Source organism: Anopheles maculipalpis, chromosome 3RL (assembly GCF_943734695.1).
Source record: "Anopheles maculipalpis chromosome 3RL, idAnoMacuDA_375_x, whole genome shotgun sequence".
NCBI classification, from domain to species: Eukaryota; Metazoa; Arthropoda; class Insecta; order Diptera; family Culicidae; genus Anopheles; species Anopheles maculipalpis.
In genome coordinates, this window is record NC_064872.1 from 90,040,488 (window position 1) to 90,061,050 (window position 20,563).

Below are 20,563 nucleotides of genomic sequence, written 5' to 3' on the forward strand. Positions count from 1 at the left end.
AATTCACAGCGCAGCAAGAGCCTCCCTTGGCCGAAAACCCGACCACCAAAAACCTACCACCCGTAAACCAATTAGGTGCAACAATTTATCTCCAGAGTCCGGAGCAGTGTGGTGATGTCATCGATCGCGATACGCATCGGTCAGCTCACAAGTTGACCCCCTCTGTGGGGAACATAGTACATACGCCCAAAGTGAACTGCAACGACTGGTGCAATAAATGTCGCCGGCCGATTGCGAAATGGAATTGCATGGAATTGGCAGATGTACAATCCCTTACAGCTTAGAATTTGACGCCTCCCAGCATCGTCATCCGTGTGCGAGAGTTCACGCGACACACGGACAAGGGATCGGTCATTGGAGGGGCTTTTTTTCTTCTGCTTCGTCTAGGGTTGTTTGTGAACCACTTCATCTCAGTGACACACGTCATCGTAACTAAAGTGTCTTCGACTCAAACATGACGGCTGTCGAGACGAAAGAGAGCTCATTATGCAAAAAGTTTTACAAAAAATCTTCTACACAACGCGGCGAATGGATACCGGTGGACCGCAGTTCGTCCGAACCAGTTTGGAGCTGTTTTTCGTCAGCACAAAGTTCATGTAAAGTTCACGTCATTATGCTGACGACACACCTCTGTTGGCACTCACCCTTTTTCGGGACACTTTCGCCATCCACTCGACCGTTCTGGAGTCCGTTCCTCGCGAAGTCCAAGTGGTGGATGCATTTCAACATTTTTGGACCATGAAGAGTTCAACCTCGAACGACTTCTACAACCATGCTTAATGGAGGTCGTCTTAAAGGATGAAGCTATTTTCTCTAAGGAAGCAACGAATTAAGACACTTGCTAAACACTTGGTATAGTGTGCCGTGTGCCCACCGCTATCATAGGCTAAGCATCTCTTTGTCTGATCTTTGCCTACGGAGCAGAAGATGAACTCATTCTGATCCGCGATGATATGATCATCAGCACTATCTCGGAGCTATCTGGATAAAAGCATCACCAAACCCGTAGAATATCTTCCCTGAACGAAGCCGTGCTGAATATTTATTAGTGCGGCAGACCCACACTCCCGACTGCTTGTGGGCGTTCAGGAAGCGAGACATCTGTATTCTGTTGAAGGATCTTGGATCCCACAAGTGATAACATCACATACTTTATAGCTATTTTGAGCACCGAAACCCGTGCAATAATTCCATCACTCGAATGATGACGCTTATCGGCAAAAACATGCCGAATGATCTAAAAATCGCATCGGCATCCACACAGATCAGAGGATCCACGCGATAATGGGATCTAAATTTATGACGACTTAATTTTCGGCTTGTTAACGACCAATTAGCGCTGAAAATGTGATCTTCCCTACCCCTTCCCCGTGATTCCCCCCCCCCCCTCCCCCCACCGATCGTGCGATCTTGGAATGCTCAAAATTAAATTAAAGGAAAACGGAACAATCTTCTTACACCCCCTTGCGCGAATCGTTACGTCTTTTGACCTCGAAACCAGCATTCCTGGGCATTGGAAGCTCGGAAGGCACTATCTACACACCAAAGTGTTCCAGGACGTTTTGAGGCCAGGTTTTTGTGGCAACAAAATGAGCTGTGAAATGAAGACTAAGAGCTTAGGAGGAAAGAGCTGTCGGATATCCGTAGGCGATGTATGAAAAAAAGGGCTGGAATGCTTCATTGCCAACTGAATCGAGGATAGTGTAGCTGCACCCGGGAGCCACTCTGCCACACCAAAACACCAGCCAACCGAAAAAAATAGGCTCGCCAGTGTGCAAAAGATTTAACTGTATGGAGAAGGAAAAAAGCCACATCCAAGCCCCCCGCTGAATGGAATGAAGAAAGGAGAGAAAAAAACGACACCCTGCAACTTACGGTCCACCATCGGTCCCCCATTTCGGAGCACACTGGAAGACGTTCCAGCCGCGATCGGTGGATGCTGGAGAGCAAGCAGAAAAAAAGCTCACAAAAAAGACTTTTTAATTTTTGCGACCGCAAACCCTTCGCCACGAGCAGACACTTGGCATCGGTACCTTGCGGCGGCGACGACTTTCGGGGGATACCAGCGTGAGCGTGCGCGCGCGCGGTGAACATTCCGAAATCTTGTTCTGGCAAAACTTTTCCCTTGCACCGTTCGCTTCGCACGCTTGACGCTTGATGGTGATAAATAATCCGTACAGAGAGAGATAGAGAGAGCAACGGAAAGCAAAATGGGAAATAAAACTACAAGAACACATACGCCCGGAGGTGGTGAAGGAGTGCAGGAGGCAGCAGAAAAAAGCCCACAACGCCAAAATGTGGCAAAAATGTTAATGCCCGCACACGGTTCCGTTCACGCTTCGCACTCACTTTTCTTTGCTTTTCCGTTTTTCCTGCTTCGGTGTCCCGGGTACGTTCTCCGGGGGCCGAAGAGGACGAGAAAGTCCTGCCAAATTAAGTTTCAAATTTTATTGCCTTCTAGTGGGATGAAAATAATCCAATTAAAAACTGGACCCACTGGCCTTGTGGTAAGCTTTTGTTAGACATATTCGTCTAGCAAGAACCAGTTGTCTGTTCACACTAACTCTACCATTGGCTGGCAGATGATCAATCGATCGCAACGGAAACGGGAAGGAACGTAATTGATGTTTGATTTGCCAGAGTTTTTAAAGGGAAAGCTTTAATCGAAAGCTGCCGTTGTACAGGACTCCAGCAATGCATGCACAAGCCGCTTTAATTGCTCGCTTTTGCAACACCGTGTCACTTACCACCGAACTTAACGAGTCAATAAAGTGCTTAATTGAGTCCTTTCCTACTTCGAGTGTGATGGAAACACGGTCTCTTAACGATCAGCACCGAATATGGAATTAAACCGTCTATACGCACAGAATGCACCCACTAGCACATTACACTCGTGTCACGCACTTCGCACATACACACAAACACACCAAATGCACTTTTATTTCAATAATAACTGGCCGTTGTTAATTGGAGTCACAAAAGTGTCTGAATTTGTTATGCCTGACGTGCCTGATGTTCTTTGCCAAAACCGTACCTTCCGCTTCCAAACGAAACACACGGACCAACTTTTTAGCAAACGATCGCTGACAAGATCACGATCGCTTCTGCACACTAGCACCAGTAAACGGCGATTGAAAGGCCCGGCAACGGAGCAACCGAGCGACTGCGTTCAGCTGAGATTGGGTTTGTCTCGGGCTATGCTGCGTCCGGCTAGCATATATGCTCAAGCATCCTATATGCGTGCAACGCGTTCTCTGAGAGCATGCAGGGGTTTTCGGGCATTTTGCAGACACGTTTTTTTTTTGGCATACATAAGCAAATGTTTTTATGATTTCTATTTACGTTTGTAAATTCTCTCAAGGATAGGCAGAAAATGTATACTTTTGTATCCTTTTTTGCACTACGTACACCGTGTACATATGCTCAAGTGCAGTCCTGTTAACCGTTGCCCATAGCAAGTGTTAGACAAAACCCCTGTTTAAAAATGAGAGAGAGAGAGTTTTAGAAGCTGAAGGTAAAATTACACGATCACCTTCTGTTCCGTGCATACTAGATTTCCGTATGAAAAACCTTCACCGTTTACTAACAATTAATTGATCGTTTTGTAATTTTTTGATTAATTTTGCTTTTCATACGAAAATTTCTTCAATCCAGCTGTTATTCCTAGAAATTTTGGATGTACTTAACGAAGCTTTATTTTATTTAACTTTGATACGAGTGTAGAGAAAATAATGTTGATTATGTGAAACAATGGTGGTCCACTGTAGTAGTTTGGATATATTAGTATGAAATCCACTAATTTTGTTCAAACCGCTTTGCCGGTTATCGTAGTGAATGGCGCCAGTTAAAGAAAACTGTGCACTGTAAAATTTTTTTCAAGCTAAATTTTTAAAATTTAAATTTTGAATCAACTCAACAGTACGATTTCGGGAAAGTAAATACACAGTAGCTTTAATTTAAATATTATATAAAGTGAGCAATATCGTTTGAAAAATACGTAAAATTTTCAGAAACATCCACTACGGTACTATTATCATTCAAATGAAATGTGATTCAAATAGAAATCACAACAAAAGCTCCAACTGTCAAAATATGAAAAATTACATGAATAACAACAAAAGAGCTTAGGTGACGGTCATGTATATACTTTTTATTTGTTCATTTATTTTTTATTATTTCCAGAGGTTTTGAATCGCTGGCTTACTGTATTCGCTTTCCCTTTTCAGACAGTAGAAAATGTACGAGGTTTTTTGTTTCACACCCGCCAACATTTTTCTGGCTTAAAACGTAAACAATTGTGCTGATGTAGACACCATGGCCTAAGCAGCCGAACAAAAACATCTACACGTCGCGTAGATGTACGTAATTTTTTGCCGTGTTTTTCAATGGTGCTACACTGCTGCTCCATTCGAGCGCAGTGATTGCGGGCAACTAGTTCCAACACGACGATCCGTCGAACGCGATGGCACAGTGCCAGTGAGTGAGTGAGGTGGTCCAGCTAGTTTTGCCGTAAACATTCCTCCCGGTTTCCAATCTTACTTCCCAAAGGTTCCGTACACCGTAAATCCCCCCTAACCGAACAACCGTGCATGGTGATATGGTGGTGCGTATATTCACATCCGCCTCGTCGTTCCATCTGCCACCGACCACCGGTGCTGCGTGGCTCTTAGTGGTGCTGTTGGTGGCCACCGTCGATCTCGACACCGGCCCCTGGCTTGGTCAGGTGGAGGGCGGTGCGGTCGGAATGCGAGAGAAGCTGAGCGTTTACGAGCAGCGGCGCTACCAGCGTCAGATCGAGGAAAGTGAAAACAGTGGCCTGTACGATGCGACCGATTCCGTCATCTCGCTGACCGCGGCCAACCTGAAGCAGCGCGTCTTTAACCAACCGCACGCTTCGCTGGTCGAGTTTTACAACTCGTACTGTGGGTTCTGTCGCCGGTTCGCACCGATCTGGAAGCAGCTGGCAACGGACATACTTGGCTGGCAGAAGCTGGTGCGCGTGACCGCGCTGGACTGTTCGCGCGATGAAAACAATGCCGTGTGCCGGGAGTTCGAGGTGATGGCCTATCCGACGATACGGTTCTTTGCACCGTACTATGCGGATGGCGAACAGAAGATAGGTGAGAGCAATCGAACGTTTACCGCTTGCACTGTACGGTACGGAGATTTAAAATCAATTCCATTTACAAAATTACTGCGTTCACCTGCTTACACAGTTCCCCGGGTGGTAGTGTTTCGTTCAACATTAGACAACCATGGAACAGCGTTTTCCTTTGTATCGATAGGCGCTTTCCAACCGGTGTGGGCAGGCATACGCGGTCACATACTGTTGACTCAGCCTGAAATGTGTACACATCGACAGTTTTCTTTACCGAAAAAGGGACTTTTGTGTTTTGTTTTTTGGGGGGTTAAAGGTACAGGGGGCCATTCATTTGATTAATGATTTACAACACACGAGCTAGGGTAAGCATGTTCCAGGGCGGCACACGAAAAGTGCAAAAAAACACACACACACACAACACGTAGAGGAAAATAGAAAAAGGGCAGACAGGGCTGAATTAGCTTACAAATATGCTATCAGTTCCAGTAGGTAAAAATGTCGTAATGCACCCACACAGACACACCAACAAACACCGAAGGTCTGTCCATTAGCGGGCTAGTTCGTTATCAAAAACCATTACATATGTTTTCTTCCCTTTTCGATTTGGCAAGGGAAAACAAACGTGCCATCGGCCGGCAGCGCGCTAGTGCACACTTCGCGCTCTAGTTCCGTTTGCTGCACTGCAAATCGCCACCTTACAATGCTAGGTGAATGTGCAAGCTGCAACAGAACTGCAGTATATAGAGAACGTTTTGTTTATTTGTACATTCTTGAGCGATGGTTAGGGGATCAGCTTTCCGGCACTGATAAACTCAATTACCGCGCTGGTCGCGTCTTTTGCGACGTTAAGTTTTTTTTTTTTATTATCTCCATCAAGGCTGATCTTGAACCAACAACCCAGTAGTTTAGGCCACAACATGCGGACTCAATTATCCGTAATTTCACAAATTATGATAAATTGACGCTCTGTCTGAGGATACAACGGGTGAAACTAAGAAGATTATACGAATAATAAGCTGAGGCAGCACTGATGGCGTCGGTTTTCAAAAGACAGAACCATGATTCACATCACATCCGGCCCGTTACACTGTAGAGAGGACTTGAAGCCATGGGATGGCCAGCGTGACCGTACGATAAGGTCGTTAAACCAACTAGAAAAAAGCCCGCTAATTCCAATTCCTCAAGAAATGTTTTCAACAATTCTTAACAGTAAGTTTTTGTCCCTTCCCTAACAGGAGAACCAGTGAAAGAGCACGATGAACAACGCATCATCGATCGGTTGATCGAGTACATGCAGCACGTCGATAATAAACCGACCAACTGGCCCAATCTAACCGCCATCAATCGTACGGACGATAAAGCGTCCCTGTTCGATGTGACCTCCCCGGTCGGTACCGCACGGCCCAAGTATGTGTATCTGATTAACGAAAAGGACACGAATGCGACAATCGGTTCGCAGGTGATTCTGGATTTTCATGATACAGCGGATGTCGTCGTGTATCGGATGCACGATCCAACCCTCACAACTAACGGCCTCTCCGTCGTGGATGGTTCCTCACTGAGCGTAATAAACCTGCCGATCGATGAGTTTTCCCGGGAGAAAGTGCGCGAAGCGATACGATCACATCTGCGCCAGCATCACATCGTCGTGACGGACGTGTCAACCAAGTCGACTAAGAAAGCGAGTGGCGAACCGGGTGGTGCATCAGGTACGACCGAACAGAACATATCGGCCTTGATGGAACAAAAGCAGGAAGCTGCTATACGTGCGAAGGTGAAGGAACTCGGTGCGGCCGTTGTATATCAGGCGGATCTGGAGGAAGCGATACGGTTCGCACTGTTTCACGAGATTGGCCGGTACAAAACGATCGAGAGTGATCGGTTGGTCGCTTTGCGTAACTTCCTGAACGTGCTGGTACGCTACTTCCCGTTCAACGGCAATGGACGACGGTTCCTGACGGAACTGCGACAGTACGTACTGAACGCGGGCGAAGAACGGATCGATGGTGAAGCGTTTGCTGCACGGGTCAAATCGCTCGAAGCGGAACGGAAGCCAGTGTTCTCGTCCAACCACTGGATCGGTTGTTCCGGTTCGAGGGAAGGATTGCGACGGTATCCGTGCGGTTTGTGGACACTGTTTCACTATCTAACGGTGCAGGCTGCCGAGAGTGATCTGTCCAATAACCCGCTGGAGGTGCTGGAAGCGATGCATGGGTACGTTAAGAATTACTTCGGATGTTCCGAGTGCTCGCAGCACTTCCAGCAGATGGCGAATAAAAATCGCATCTGGCAGGTGGCGACCAAGGACGAGGCGGTCCTGTGGCTTTGGTCTAGTCATAATGAGGTAAACAAGCGTCTTGCCGGCGATGCGACTGAAGATCCGGAACACCCGAAGGTACAGTTCCCGAGTGCAACCGATTGCACACCGTGTAGACAGAAGATCCTTACCAACCACCACAACCACCAGCAGTACACGATGGAGGACGGTAATGAATGGAATCTGACCGAGGTGTTGCGCTATCTGAAGCACATGTACGCTTACGATCGGCGCCATCTGTTCGGTCTGCACGATAGCAGTCTCGCCCCGCAAGGTTCCGAGGGACGATCGGAATGGGGCGGTGAAGCGGCGTCCGGTGCCCAGACGAGCTACCATTCGTACGGCAATGTGCTCAGTGACATCGACATCCGGTTCAGTGCGCTGCTGTACATAACCTGCATTGTGATGATTGTGATTGCGATCAAGATGGTCGTGAAGCGAGGCTATCGAAAGAAGATGTACCCACACGACATCCTGGGTAAGGTGTAGGCATTAACTAGCAACTGATTATCAAAAGACCGATCAGTGCTGCACAACATTCCGGGAGAGAGAGAGAGACACACACACACACACATAATGCTCTGAACGGGAAGAGGGTGCTATGATGAAATTCCAATTCAAACGCGTCCTCCAGGGACAAGCACTAGTACTGACGATTTCACGGATTCTATTTTATCCTTGCCAAAGGCCCCCCAAACAGAACGGTCTAACAGCCATCCGGTTCTTTGTTTCTGTCGTTCTTTAGTACGGGAGGAGCGATACAGTTACATATTAATAAATCCTCATGAAATGCAAACTCTTTACCACTCTCTCCGTCGATTTAATCCTGGAAGGAAACGAAGCACGTGTTAGTCAACGGTTCGTTTGGTCGAAATACCTACCGAAGTGAAGTGCCATTTGACGGATTTCGGATGACCGCAGAACCGCTCTCACACACATCCGAAGTTTCACTTAACAATACAGCTCAATTTTTATTTTAAACTTCCCTCTCTCCTCGTATCATGCTCGTAAACATCCGTCTCGTCGTGACTACTCCTTCGATGCCATCATCTGTATCAGATTGCCGGAAAACTTTTCGATTCGTCGCAACTCCGACAGGACCTCTGTTTTGTACTGTACACATTTGGCATTGTCGGTCAGCTTCAGCAACACCGCTCCCCGGTTGTGCGTGTACTTCATCGTAAACCGACACTGGCACGGATTGGCCATGTACATATTTTCGGCCGCTATCTCGAAATCTTCCCAAGACTTTACAAACACCATGGTTCTGTGTAGATATGAATGTTGGGTTCGCTTTTGGCACGGCGCCAAAGGTCACGAATATGCCCGATAATATTACGGCACAGTTCCGGCAGGACACGTTTTTATCTCGCGTTCTGGTTCTGTTTCCTTGGCTAATTGTTCGTAAATTTCGTATTTCCAGTGTGTTTGTGGCGTGTACTGTCAATTTTGATGCCACACAAAACGTCATCAATCGTGGCGGTCCGCTATTCAGCGTCAGCTGTCAAAACAATATCGTCGCTGAACAGCTGTCTACATCTCGGTTAAATTTAAGAAAATTAATTTTTCCAATCTATTTTTCGTTTGCATTCTGTGGCGGCCTAGTTGGCGATAAAATATGATTAAATGCTTCCATAATACCTATTTCATTTTGAATTCTCTCTCTCAATTCAGTTTTGCGTAATCGCGTTCTCTCTCTCTTTACCTTGGCCCGATTGTCGTAAACAAACAATTTCAAGATCATCTTCACGCAACTGGATTGGGAAGAGCGAAAAAAAGGTGCTAAAGATACATGTGGCGTGTCCTACTTATTCGCGATCAATCGCTAGCAACGACGGTGATGGCCACTAGGTAGTACGCGGTAAGAATCCATTGCGATTACACGAAAGCTACTTGGACATTGGGCACTGCACGTGCCACATTCAATCGAAATACGGAAGGAATCAAACCATCGCACAACACAGCACAATGATTCCGTGGTTCGACATTCGGTCGATCAATCTGATCAACTTTCTATTCGTCAATCTGATCGTAACAGTCGTGGTGCTTGGTGGATTGTTGGCAACCATCGAGAAGCATTTACCAACAGTGATTCGGCAGACGTTTCGCTACGGTAAACACGCCCTCAAAGGCACACCAGATCGGTTGGTCTCATTGCTGGAGGTCCCAAAGGCATGGTTCAAACACTTTTACATCTTTGCTGCTCTGTGGGCGCTGGCCGGCTTTGGCGTGATGATGGAAACCTACATTACTGGCAAACCAGCACCAGACTACGTGATAGCATTCCTCGACACGATGGCCACAAACAGACGTATGGTGCGCACGACCCCTACCGAAACGTTGATTGCCATGACGCTGATCACGCTACAGTGCTTACGCCGGTTCTACGAAACCTGGTTCGTGCAGGTGTTTTCCAGCAAGCTGAAGATTAACCTGTCCGCCTATCTCGTCGGTTACATCCACTACTTTGGTACGATCGTGGCGATCCTTTCGCAGGCGGAAGGATTCACCCGCTCCGGGCCTGTAACACTTCCCACAAATGGTTATCGATTTGAGCTCAGCGTACCGTTCGGTCTGGCGATTCTGGTGTTTTACTACGCCTGGTATCACCAGTATCGATCAAACGTAATCCTTGCGAACCTGCGCAAGGACAAAACTGGCAAGGTGGTTAGCCAGAAGCATAGTCTACCGCGAGGGGACTATTTCGAGGTCATTTCCTCGCCCCATATGTTCTTCGAGATCGTGATGTACGCGGTGCTGTTCGCGGTGTTGTATCGGAATAGCTCGATGGTGTACGTAATGCTGTGGGTCGCGTCGAATCAACTGCTCAACTCCTGGCTTACACACCAGTGGTACGTGGAAAACTTCCCCAACTATCCGAAGCAACGAAAGGCACTGATACCGTACGTTCTGTAATAGAATAAAAAGGAGAGCAGAAAACATTATTCTAACCGCATTCTGGATACTCTGGTGCGAGGATTCTCGGGTCAACACGGGTACGATCTAACAAGGTTCAAATGGTGCTACATAGATACTTACAATTTATTTATTACATTCAAAATTTTCCCAATCGAATAAAATGTTGTTTTTCTATCGTTACCAGTGCTTTGTGCATTCTTCAATGTAATTACACAGTACGAGGAAAGTGTTAAAAAAATCTTACTGATAATGAATTTCACGATTTCAAATAAATAAAATATTTTGACTAAATGACTATCCTCAAGCGTACCAGTGTGCGTTGCTTTCGTTAAACACCACCACACGGCGCCACCGTACACGCGCCGTGAAAGAATTTCGGTCTGTGCCTCAATTGATTAGATGTGTTGTGCTTCTCTAGACGCGCTCGAACAAAACGATCCAAATTGGTTGCGGTTTTGCAAACGAATCTCGTGAGATTAAATTCATCCTCCGACACGTTTCTCGGTAGTGCTTTTGCGTGAAGCGGACGTGTAGAAAGCTTGTTTGTCTTTTCCCGATCAAACGCAAAGTTGTTCGTGATACTTGGTGATAGGTGATAAGACAGTGAACATAGCAGACAGTGAAGAATGGTTTGGGGGTTTGTTACTTGCGGCCCGAACGAGGCCTTGGTGGTATCAGGTACGGGACCAACATCATCATCACTTTACTTGCCTTCCGTTTAACCCTCAACCTTCCCGAAAACCCCGAGCGATTCACATCTGATGGCGTCAAAAAGACGGCCAACCCCATCCCATCCCAATTGATGGAATCTTCCGGTTGGGAGAACGAAACATACATGGATAGGGCGGTGTTTTGTTGGTGCATGCGTCTGAGCGGAGAAGTGCGTACCAAAGCAAAGAGAAGCGTGACATCATTCTGATGCTAACCGGTCCCTCTTGTTCTATATGGGGTGGTGAAATCCCACCCCATATAGGCGCTCGTTGATGGTATTTTTTTACGACCGAGCATTCCGTATTGCGAATATGATTTGAATAGAAAACATCATCTTTCATACAGAGATAGTGGTGCCCGAAATAACCGGTGGTTAGGAATATTAACTATATGAACTTGTATGGCCTCCGGACGGTTTGTTTGTTTTTTTTTTCGAACGAGCCCATCCAAAATCGGACAGACATTTTAATCTGCACTTTTCACCGTAGGCTACTGCACTGAAGCACAGATGAAAAAAAGGAAACACGGTTGCATGCAGTATTGGAAAATCGATACCGAAAGGAACAGTAGGCCCCGTTGTATTTGTTCCTGGCGTTCGCCTTCTTGGTTTCATTTTTCTTTTTTTTTTCTTTGCCCCATTAAAGCATAAAATAAACACATCGCAGCAAAACACACTTCACATAAAACAGACCCACACACAAAGATACACATGGAGAGAGATGAAATATAAAAATACATTTCTCCCAATATTGGTCGCGCGCACCCTTTGGTGGGTGAGAAAAAGGCTTGCCATCCTCGATGGGTGAAAAGGGAAAGCGTTGGAAAGCAGTGTGTGTGTGCCAGTTCTACGTTTAGTGGTGTCTATTATCTATCGGTGTCCTAAAAGTGTCACGAGGATGTATCGATTTTTGCCTTATCCTTTCCCATTCTCCAGCATGACGTGGTTTGTGCGGGGTCCAGGCGCGGGCTACCCTTTTTGATGTTTCCCGCTGCCGGCCTATCTTTGCCGAGAAAAATAAATTACGCCAGTCGTCCTAGACAAGTAGATGCGGCTGCGTTGGTTGGAACCTATACCAACACAGTTTGCTCCGCTGTGGGAAAATAGCATGTTTACCAACGTTTAACATAAAACATCATCCAATTTGCGCAGTAATAACGCAATGGCTTAACGGGGGTAAAAGAAAACCTTCAATTCTCCAACGCCGAAACGTTTTATCGCGGAAAACGCTTGAAACAGTGGGTTTATTTTTAGAATAATGATAACTAAGGTATATAAGGAAAACGACGATTTTCCATCCATCCAGCCGTTCCTTGTTCGCGTCTGCTTGCCAACGCAACGAAAAATTGCTTTCGCCACTCTACTTCCGCCAACGGTTACTAGGTTAATTGAAATGAAATTTTTTTTCTCTCCTATCCATTTAGGATGCTGCCACATGAAGCCACTATTGGTTCCCGGTGGACGGGCATTCGTATGGCCATCGATTCAACAAGTGCAAAGGTAATTGCAAACATCCACCATTTACAACAAGCTGCAAAAGCACGTGGGGATGGTCAATAAATGGCTTATCGTGATGAAAAAAACCCCGTCTCCAGTATCTTATCTTCAACATCGGTATGATTAGCTCCTACTGTGAATTATTATTCAAATTATGATTTTTTTTTTGCAGAATCTCACTCAACACTATGACACTGCAGGTGGAAAGCCCGACCGTCTACACCAGCCAGGGTGTACCAATCTCCGTCACCGGGATCGCGCAAGTAAAAATCCAGGGCCAGAACGAGGATATGCTACTGACGGCGTGCGAACAATTTCTCGGCAAATCGGAAGCCGAAATACAGCACATTGCGCTGGTAACGCTTGAGGGCCATCAGCGTGCCATTATGGGCTCGATGACGGTCGAGGAGATCTACAAGGATCGTAAGAAATTCTCGAAACAGGTGTTCGAGGTCGCCTCATCCGATCTGGTAAACATGGGCATTACCGTTGTGTCGTACACGCTAAAGGATATTCGCGATGAGGAGGTAAGAAAACCGTACGAACCGTACGAACCGTACACAATCTCTTCATACTGAATCTGATCGGCTTAAGCGAACCCCACCCACCAACGCCCGCACCTCTTTCCCGCCCATATCCCCATTTGGCCAACCGAAGCCAAAGGATTCTTCTCTATCATACTACCGACACACCGACGTTCGTTCGTTCCCCAAAAAATGCGAGGGTTATGGCAATAGTGTTGTTACCCCTCCCCCCGCCCATGAAACGACGCAATAACACGCAAAGGAAGAGGCGTCTATTTTCATAATTTGCCTTTCTCGATCTTAAATCATCAACACGAAAACAATTTATATTCCATATAATTACGTATACAGAATTCTGTACTATCCTATATCTGTTTACTATTTTCACCTTTCACTATCCACCTTTCTCACAATAATTTCACCTCTACTTTTTTCTAAGTTTGCTATCTTCTTTCTATCCTATATCGGCTCCTTCTGTAACTCTTGGTTCCTTTACTCGCCCATTCTCAGTAGTTTGTAGAAGCGTACCATTTTTTTAAAATTTCAATTATAGTACTCAATACAGCTACGTTTCGCAAGACCTCACCCGGTGGATATGTTTGTTTCATGCGGTGCGCCTATTGTTCTTTACCCGAATTAGCAGATGAGCAAATTCTAAAGTTCGTGATTCGATTTAATGTTTGTTCCTTTGTTTCATTTCATTTTTATGTTCCAAGTGTGACGGGTCTGGTAGGGTAAGAATTTATTTACTTCTCAAAATTGTCTCATGTATACTCTTGCCTGTAACGCTCGAAAAAGGGAATTATTTGTTAAGACTTTCACTTCACCTGGTGTGGTTTGAATGGTTTCTCGTTAATTTTGGGTCTGTTTTTTTTTGCTTCATTTCATTTTCTTTTTTTTTCCTTTTTTCAAGTATAACGGTTCTAACAGGGTAAGATTGTCATTCATTCTTATCATGTTACGAGATGTCCTAACAATTCGGTGTTTTATTAGATCTAACCTTTTTAATGAACGTTGGAAAATTGCTTACAATTATTGAGAGGTTTTTAGTTAGGCAGTACAGATCAATATGCGCATTGAGGTTAAATAACTAACAACAGTCCACGGTATTCTCGCGCGCCAGTTTTAGCTTTTCTATCTCTATTCGTTATTGTTTAGCAGTCGCCAAAATAGATTGCGCATTTGTAAGCTAACAACGTTGATAAGTTTATGCTTTATGCTTACACATACATTTCAGTTTGATTGGTTTTTAGTTCGTAAACCATTTTCCCACTACTATATACTACTACTTCTACTACTACTACTACTAATCAGTAATCGTGATCAACACCAATATCCTATAATCCTCGTCGTAAAAGTTGAATCCCACTAGACGAACACTCTGTCTACCTAATTATAGAACGAATCCTTTCTTGTGCTCTCTCGCTCTCTATCTCTCCCCCTCTTTCTCTCTCTCTCTCACTCACTGTCTGCTCTGCTCTGCGCTAGCGCTACCAAATGGTTCCCAAAAATCCCAATCGAAGGCCGCAAGTGTTGTGTGGTCTATCTTGCCGTGTCCTCCTTTTCATTGGTTCTCTCTGTTTTCTTTTCTTCTTTTTGTCTTTTTATCGTGTACCTCACTTTAACCCGCTAACGAATATAATAAACAATGTGTTTTGATAATGTAAAAGGGTGCTAAGGTATGTTAACTTAACTCTCACGACCTGCAATTTGTTTTGACTTTCGTTTTGTTTTGTTCCTTCAGAACAAGAACCATATGATTTATTATTTCGTTCCACCAATTCAGAACATTCACCATATTGTACTGTTTTCGTTTACTTCTTTTGTCGCCCATATTGTACTTATAATAATAATAATGGTCATACACAAACCCACTCTAGCTGCCTTAGCTATAAGTACAACACATACACAGAAAGCCGTACTTACACTCTTGATCAACAGCCTCATTTACTACGGTACACCGAGGAACAGTAGAACTTTTGCCTCGCCCTTTGTATCGTTGTGTGAATTGTACTGTGTACACACCTTTAGTTTTACTAAACACTCTTTTTTTCACCCGTTGTTAGCCCTCATTATGTGCCGTATTTTAACTATTGTCACACACACACACACACACACAACACACGTTAAATATTAAAGAACTCAGTTATCTGTTACTAAATCACTCAAACAATATGAGCTACTACTTCATCTGAAACGCTCGCTGATTTTAATATACAAAACAATCCCTCTCGTGCCCACTCCACTAGAGTATATGTGTTGGACAGTAATTGTGCTGTAAATTGTAAATTTCCCTTTTATTTTTATTTTATTTTTAAAAGCTTTTTTCGCAGTGCATACAATGCTTTCCGTTTTTCTTTTCCTATTTTGTTTTGGTTTATTGTATTGTGTACATATTGACCAGAAGAGTGTAACCACTGCTGTAGAAGGTTCAAGCGAACCAATTAGCTTGCCTAATAAAAATTACGAATACTAAAAAAAACGGAACCGAACAGAAGAGTAACATGTGAAGCAGCTTTTTAAATAGATATCCGCGCCATTCGGTGTTTGGCTGGCCTGGCTGCCTGCGCTTTTCCCTGTAACGTGATTCGAGTACGATTCACCATTATCATTGTGCGAAATAATCATTAGATGCTCTGGCTTTGTGCTTTCTGCGCCCTCCCCAAAGCGTTTGAGCTTTGTTTTTGCGCCTTTTAAAGTATGCAATCAGTAACACGTCTTAAACAATAATCCTAGTTTAGGTTTGCAATCAATAATCGCGTTGTTTTGAGGGGACGCTCATCGTATTTAGTGCGGAAACGTGAAAATGTATTTCGGCATGTGTAAAAATTTGCTTGTCAAGTTTGTCGGAAGAACATATTGTTTTACCTTATATTTTCCTTCCCCCTATTAACAAACATTCCCGCAAGACTCTTACTTAGTTAAAAAAGTTAGTCTTCCTTCCTTTTACTTTTGTCCAATCATCGACGGTTACATTACGGAGCATAACAAGCATGGTTGCGCTCTGTGGCATTCGCAATCATTATGGCCGGCCTATTATATATGGTTAACGTCCAACTGCTTTAATATTTAATTATCCTTAGTCCCCAAAGCTTACGCCAAGCCGTACTCGAAACGCTTTTGCATTTCCTTTCCATAGTCGTTCGGGATAGAGAAACGCGGGTGATTTTCCATCTTTAAGCCTTCTCCCCCTTTCGCCCTCTAACAGTGTGTGATACTAATGTGTGTGTGCGTGTATGTATGTATGTGTGCGTGTGCGTAATATAAATTTGGTTTAATCACTGTTTGTTTTATACTCATTACTATCTTCTTCCATTTTAAAGAGGAACATTATATAGCATTTTTAGTATTGTTTTCTCCTCACAATCTGGCACCAGTGTTCATGCCGTGGTGCCCGCTTAGGAATGCATAGGAACGAGCCAGGTATAAATCTAATCGCCTTTTTCTTTCAATTCTCCACACAAAAACACACACACACTCTCACAGGGATATCTGAAAAGTCTCGGTATGGCCCGTACGGCGGAGGTGAAGCGTGATGCACGTATCGGTGAAGCGGAAGCACGCTGTGACGCAACAATCAAGGAAGCGATCGCGGAAGAACAACGGATGGCTGCCCGGTTCCTGAACGATACCGAGATCGCGAAGGCGCAGCGCGATTTCGAACTGAAGAAGGCCGTGTACGATGTGGAGGTGCAGACGAAGAAGGCCGAGGCGGAGATGGCGTACGAGCTGCAGGCGGCCAAGACGAAGCAGCGCATCAAGGAGGAACAGATGCAGATTAAGGTGGTCGAACGCACGCAGGAGATTGCGGTGCAGGAGCAGGAAATGCAGCGCCGCGAGCGCGAACTGGAAGCGACCATTCGTCGGCCGGCCGAGGCGGAAAAGTACAAGCTGGAAAAGTTGGCCGAAGCGAACAAGCAGCGTGTCATACTGGAGGCGGAAGCCGAAGCAGAAGCGGTTAGTAATACACGTTCCATCCCCCAGTTCGTCGTACATAACGTGTAACGGCTATTATTAACGACTGACGGCGCGCTTTGTTCCGTTGCAGATCAAGGTACGCGGTGAGGCAGAGGCGTTTGCTATTGCGGCTAAATCGAAGGCCGAAGCAGAACAGATGGCCAAGAAGGCGGAAGCCTGGAGGGAGTATCGTGAGGCAGCGATGGTGGACATGTTGCTTGATACACTGCCCAAGGTACGATAGAAGAGAAGAGACACACGAGGCTCTGGATTTTATTAAAATTTTTATCTTTTCCGTTGCAGGTTGCTGCTGAAGTTGCGGCCCCTCTGTCACAGGCGAAGAAAATCACGATGGTGTCTAGCGGCAACGGCGAGGTCGGTGCTGTGAAGCTGACCGGTGAAGTGTTACAAATCGTGAACAAGATTCCGGATCTGGTCAAATCGATCACCGGTGTTGATATTTCGCGGGTAAATCAAAACCATAAGTACATCTAAACAACACCTTCACTCTCATACTGCCCCATCGTGGCCAAACCAAAGCTCACATCACACATGCACATATACACATCGATCACCAACATTCAACAAAACAACTCACGTGTCACCATGCCATATCATCATTGCATCAGCATCGCACACAAGCTTTATGGAAACAATTGGAAACGGTTCCCCGCTATACAAATTACCACTAATACTACTAGACACTTCAAATGCTCCTAAATTTGGTTGAACAGTTAGTTAGTAATTTGTGTTAAAAGATATAAAAATATACAGACACATACGAAAACCCGGTAGATACAACCAACTAGCAGCTAAAATACTAAGAAGAATAGTAGAATCGCGCTGATGAATCCTGTCCTTCAAACAAATAGTGATCTAAATTCCTTTTTGATTTTTTTTTTGCTGATAGTTCATATCCCTTCATCCTTCATTCACCTTCCATTCGTTAGTTATGTTTGTTTGTTTGTTCGTTATTTCTCCTACCCTTCCATTTGTCTTATTTAGGATTTCTGTTGTTGCAGGCAGTATTTGATCTCCCATCTACCGAAGTGATGATGGCATTACACCCAGAAGTGATAGTTTAAGAAGCTGTTATTTAAAAAAAGTAGATTTTTGTTGTTACCTTTTTTATGGCTAGTTTGTTAGTTTGTATTTTATTTTTATTTGAACATACTTTTCCATTACCAACAACACTTTTCCACCGAGTATCAACACTACAGTACACAACATATGAAACAAAAGAACAACCAAAAAAAAACTTTTGAAACAATTGCCAAGCAGTTGGGTGGGTGGTGTCCTCTTAATTCTATCGTTTTGTCGTCTGTCGGTAACTGGCAACTGTGTTAAATCGTGTGAGTTTTTCTAAGACAGTCGATATCTTTCGTTAGTAGTGTTAGCTCTTTTAGTTGAGAACTTAGTTGCAGGCCCTAGAGAGGCCTAGCTATATATTTGTTTTGCAGAATTAGTTCCTGAAATTGTGATAAAACATTTGGCAGGAAAATTGTTTCGTTTACTCCTTCTCTTGGAGGCTCATAAAATATTCAAAGCGCTATCTGATCGGAAAACAAACATCCTATCCCTACACGCTCTTAAACACAAACATACACTATTTAATCAATAAATTTTATCCCGTAACCACACAAACAAAAATCATACATGATCATCTCCTTCAAAATTCGCTCTATACTGCTTACTATCTTATGATCATCATTGATGTTGAAACGCTTTTTTTTAAATACTTTAAGTCCATCATTACACCATTGTGTTACATTTATTGTTCTAAGCTCCCTAATGACCAAAACTCCCCTTCACCCCCTATCTTATTTTTCTAGTCCGTACACGCTGGTTAAGTGAGCTCGAACGAGTAAGATTAAACAAAGGTCGGCAGCAATGCGCTGTTCCAGTTTCACACATTTTTTTGCATAAACCGCGAAGAAGAAGAAGAAGGGACATACTCACAAAATACATCCTCTCGCGACGAAGGGAACATCCAAACGACGAAACCGAAGAATCCATATAGCAGAAGCCATAGAAAGTGATCCGGAGAGAGACATATAATTCGAGAAACACGGGGTTTTCGTCTGATGTTTAACACAACACTCGATATTTTCTGCTGGTGTGCACTCAAACCCGAATGTGCGATGTTTATATTTGGTTTCTCTTTATTTCTTCCACACGCTTATATGTACGTTTTTATATATTTCCAAACCATAACGGCTTCCGTTCGCGTGCAAATATGTGTATTACAAGTTTGAGTTGTTTATATTGTTATATTTTTTCAACGGTTAAGGGTAATGTAAGCATTAGCATTGTTTCCTAATGGACCCTCCCATTGGAAATATTACAACACTATCCTCCAAAAAATGCCAACCCAGTGTTAGATGTAATAATGATTGGATTTCGCGCAAGGAACATGTGCAGGAAATTAGAACCACAGGACACACACACATATGGTTGTAGTGGTCTAACATTCTGTTTTGATCACTTCTCAGTATCAGTTTATCTAGTCACTGCCACTACACTACTATTTTGCACAACTATTATTCTCAAATCGAATCGAGTGGCACACTTTATGCCATAGTTTCACGTTGATCTTTCATTTGTTGGATGGATGATCGAAAGATGGGTCTTTAAGGTCTCTTACTCGATTTATTCTTTAAATGATCACAATGTTTGTGTTGAAGAGTGTTAAATTCGAAAAAAAATCGCCACCACCATCAACCGCGCTAATCAGCGAACGAAATTTAAATATCCTAAAATAGTTAAATGGAAAGAACAGGAGCGATTTTCCCTTGCAAGCCACACGAACGCGTTAAACTGAAAAGCGTTGAAAAACTTTAGAAAAGAAAAAAACAATTCTAAACCATTGTCCATCCATTGACTTGGCCTAGATGTGAAAACTCTGGTAAAATTTATATTCTAGCAAAAGAGATAGGCTTATTCTGCTGCAACAGCTGCGCAAGAAATGCATTTTGTATGTATAAAAACAAAAATTCACTTACACTCTTCTCGATCGAACAACGTTTCTTTATTTTTTGTTTGAAATAATATACATCTATATATACACACATACAAAGTAAAGAGATCGCTAAACAACGTATAGTTTGTCTCCAATGTTCAGAAAAGTACCTTAAGCATTTTCTTCCCCGAAAGAAAACGTTAACCTTCATTCAACTTTGTACGATTATAAACAATAGATGAAATTATATGAGGAGGCTGTCTTCTACAGCGCGAAGAGAAGTGGATTAAGCTTAGCAATTGTAGCAAAAATTGAAAACTTACCGAAAGTGAAACACGGAATCCAAAAAAGGACAACAACAAAAAATGGAAATATATAACATTTTTCGTTCCGCAAAAACGATGGCGCTCGGTGGTGTGACTCCAAGATGCGAAAACACATAATAATCTATATTTTGTAATGTAATTTGCTTTTTGCGTGTCACAATTGTTCGAATGTATTACAACAGCAACAAAACGGTGGAAAAATAAAATCGTAATATTGTGAAAATGAAGCGAAATTCTCTTTTTCGAACGAATGA

The 20,563-nt window shown here is 43.9% G+C and overlaps 4 protein-coding genes across 6 annotated transcripts; 3 read left to right on the plus strand and 1 right to left on the minus strand.

Moving 5' to 3' along the window:
• The first annotated feature begins 4,597 nt into the window (after positions 1-4,597).
• LOC126561754 (sulfhydryl oxidase 1) lies at positions 4,598-7,916 on the plus strand. The gene is made up of 2 exons (XM_050218064.1): positions 4,598-5,120; positions 6,337-7,916. The coding sequence occupies exons 1-2, from the start codon at positions 4,598-4,600 to the stop codon at positions 7,905-7,907; spliced, it is 2,094 nt and encodes a 697-aa protein (XP_050074021.1). The 3' UTR covers positions 7,908-7,916.
• Positions 7,917-8,429: 513 nt separating this feature from the next.
• On the minus strand, positions 8,430-8,701 carry LOC126563436 (signal recognition particle 9 kDa protein). The gene has a single exon (XM_050220081.1). It carries the CDS (start codon positions 8,679-8,681, stop codon positions 8,448-8,450), a length of 234 nt encoding a protein of 77 aa, XP_050076038.1. The 5' UTR covers positions 8,682-8,701; the 3' UTR covers positions 8,430-8,447.
• A 680-nt stretch (positions 8,702-9,381) lies between these two features.
• On the plus strand, positions 9,382-10,334 carry LOC126562645 (polyprenol reductase). Its single transcript, XM_050219205.1, has one exon. The coding sequence runs from the start codon at positions 9,387-9,389 to the stop codon at positions 10,332-10,334; it is 948 nt and encodes a 315-aa protein (XP_050075162.1). The 5' UTR covers positions 9,382-9,386.
• A 616-nt stretch (positions 10,335-10,950) lies between these two features.
• LOC126562255 (flotillin-1) lies at positions 10,951-18,898 on the plus strand. 3 transcript variants are annotated; one of them, XM_050218712.1, is made up of 8 exons: positions 10,951-11,015; positions 12,471-12,546; positions 12,716-13,070; positions 13,784-13,801; positions 16,554-17,024; positions 17,116-17,259; positions 17,328-17,492; positions 18,857-18,898. In XM_050218712.1, exons 1-8 carry the CDS (start codon positions 10,964-10,966, stop codon positions 18,872-18,874), a joined length of 1,299 nt encoding a protein of 432 aa, XP_050074669.1. In that variant the 5' UTR covers positions 10,951-10,963; the 3' UTR covers positions 18,875-18,898. The 3 variants fall into 3 exon arrangements, with proteins under 3 accessions (XP_050074669.1, XP_050074666.1, XP_050074670.1); XM_050218709.1 differs by lacking the exon at positions 18,857-18,898 and adding an exon at positions 18,047-18,109; XM_050218713.1 differs by lacking the exon at positions 13,784-13,801.
• Positions 18,899-20,563: the final 1,665 nt, after the last annotated feature.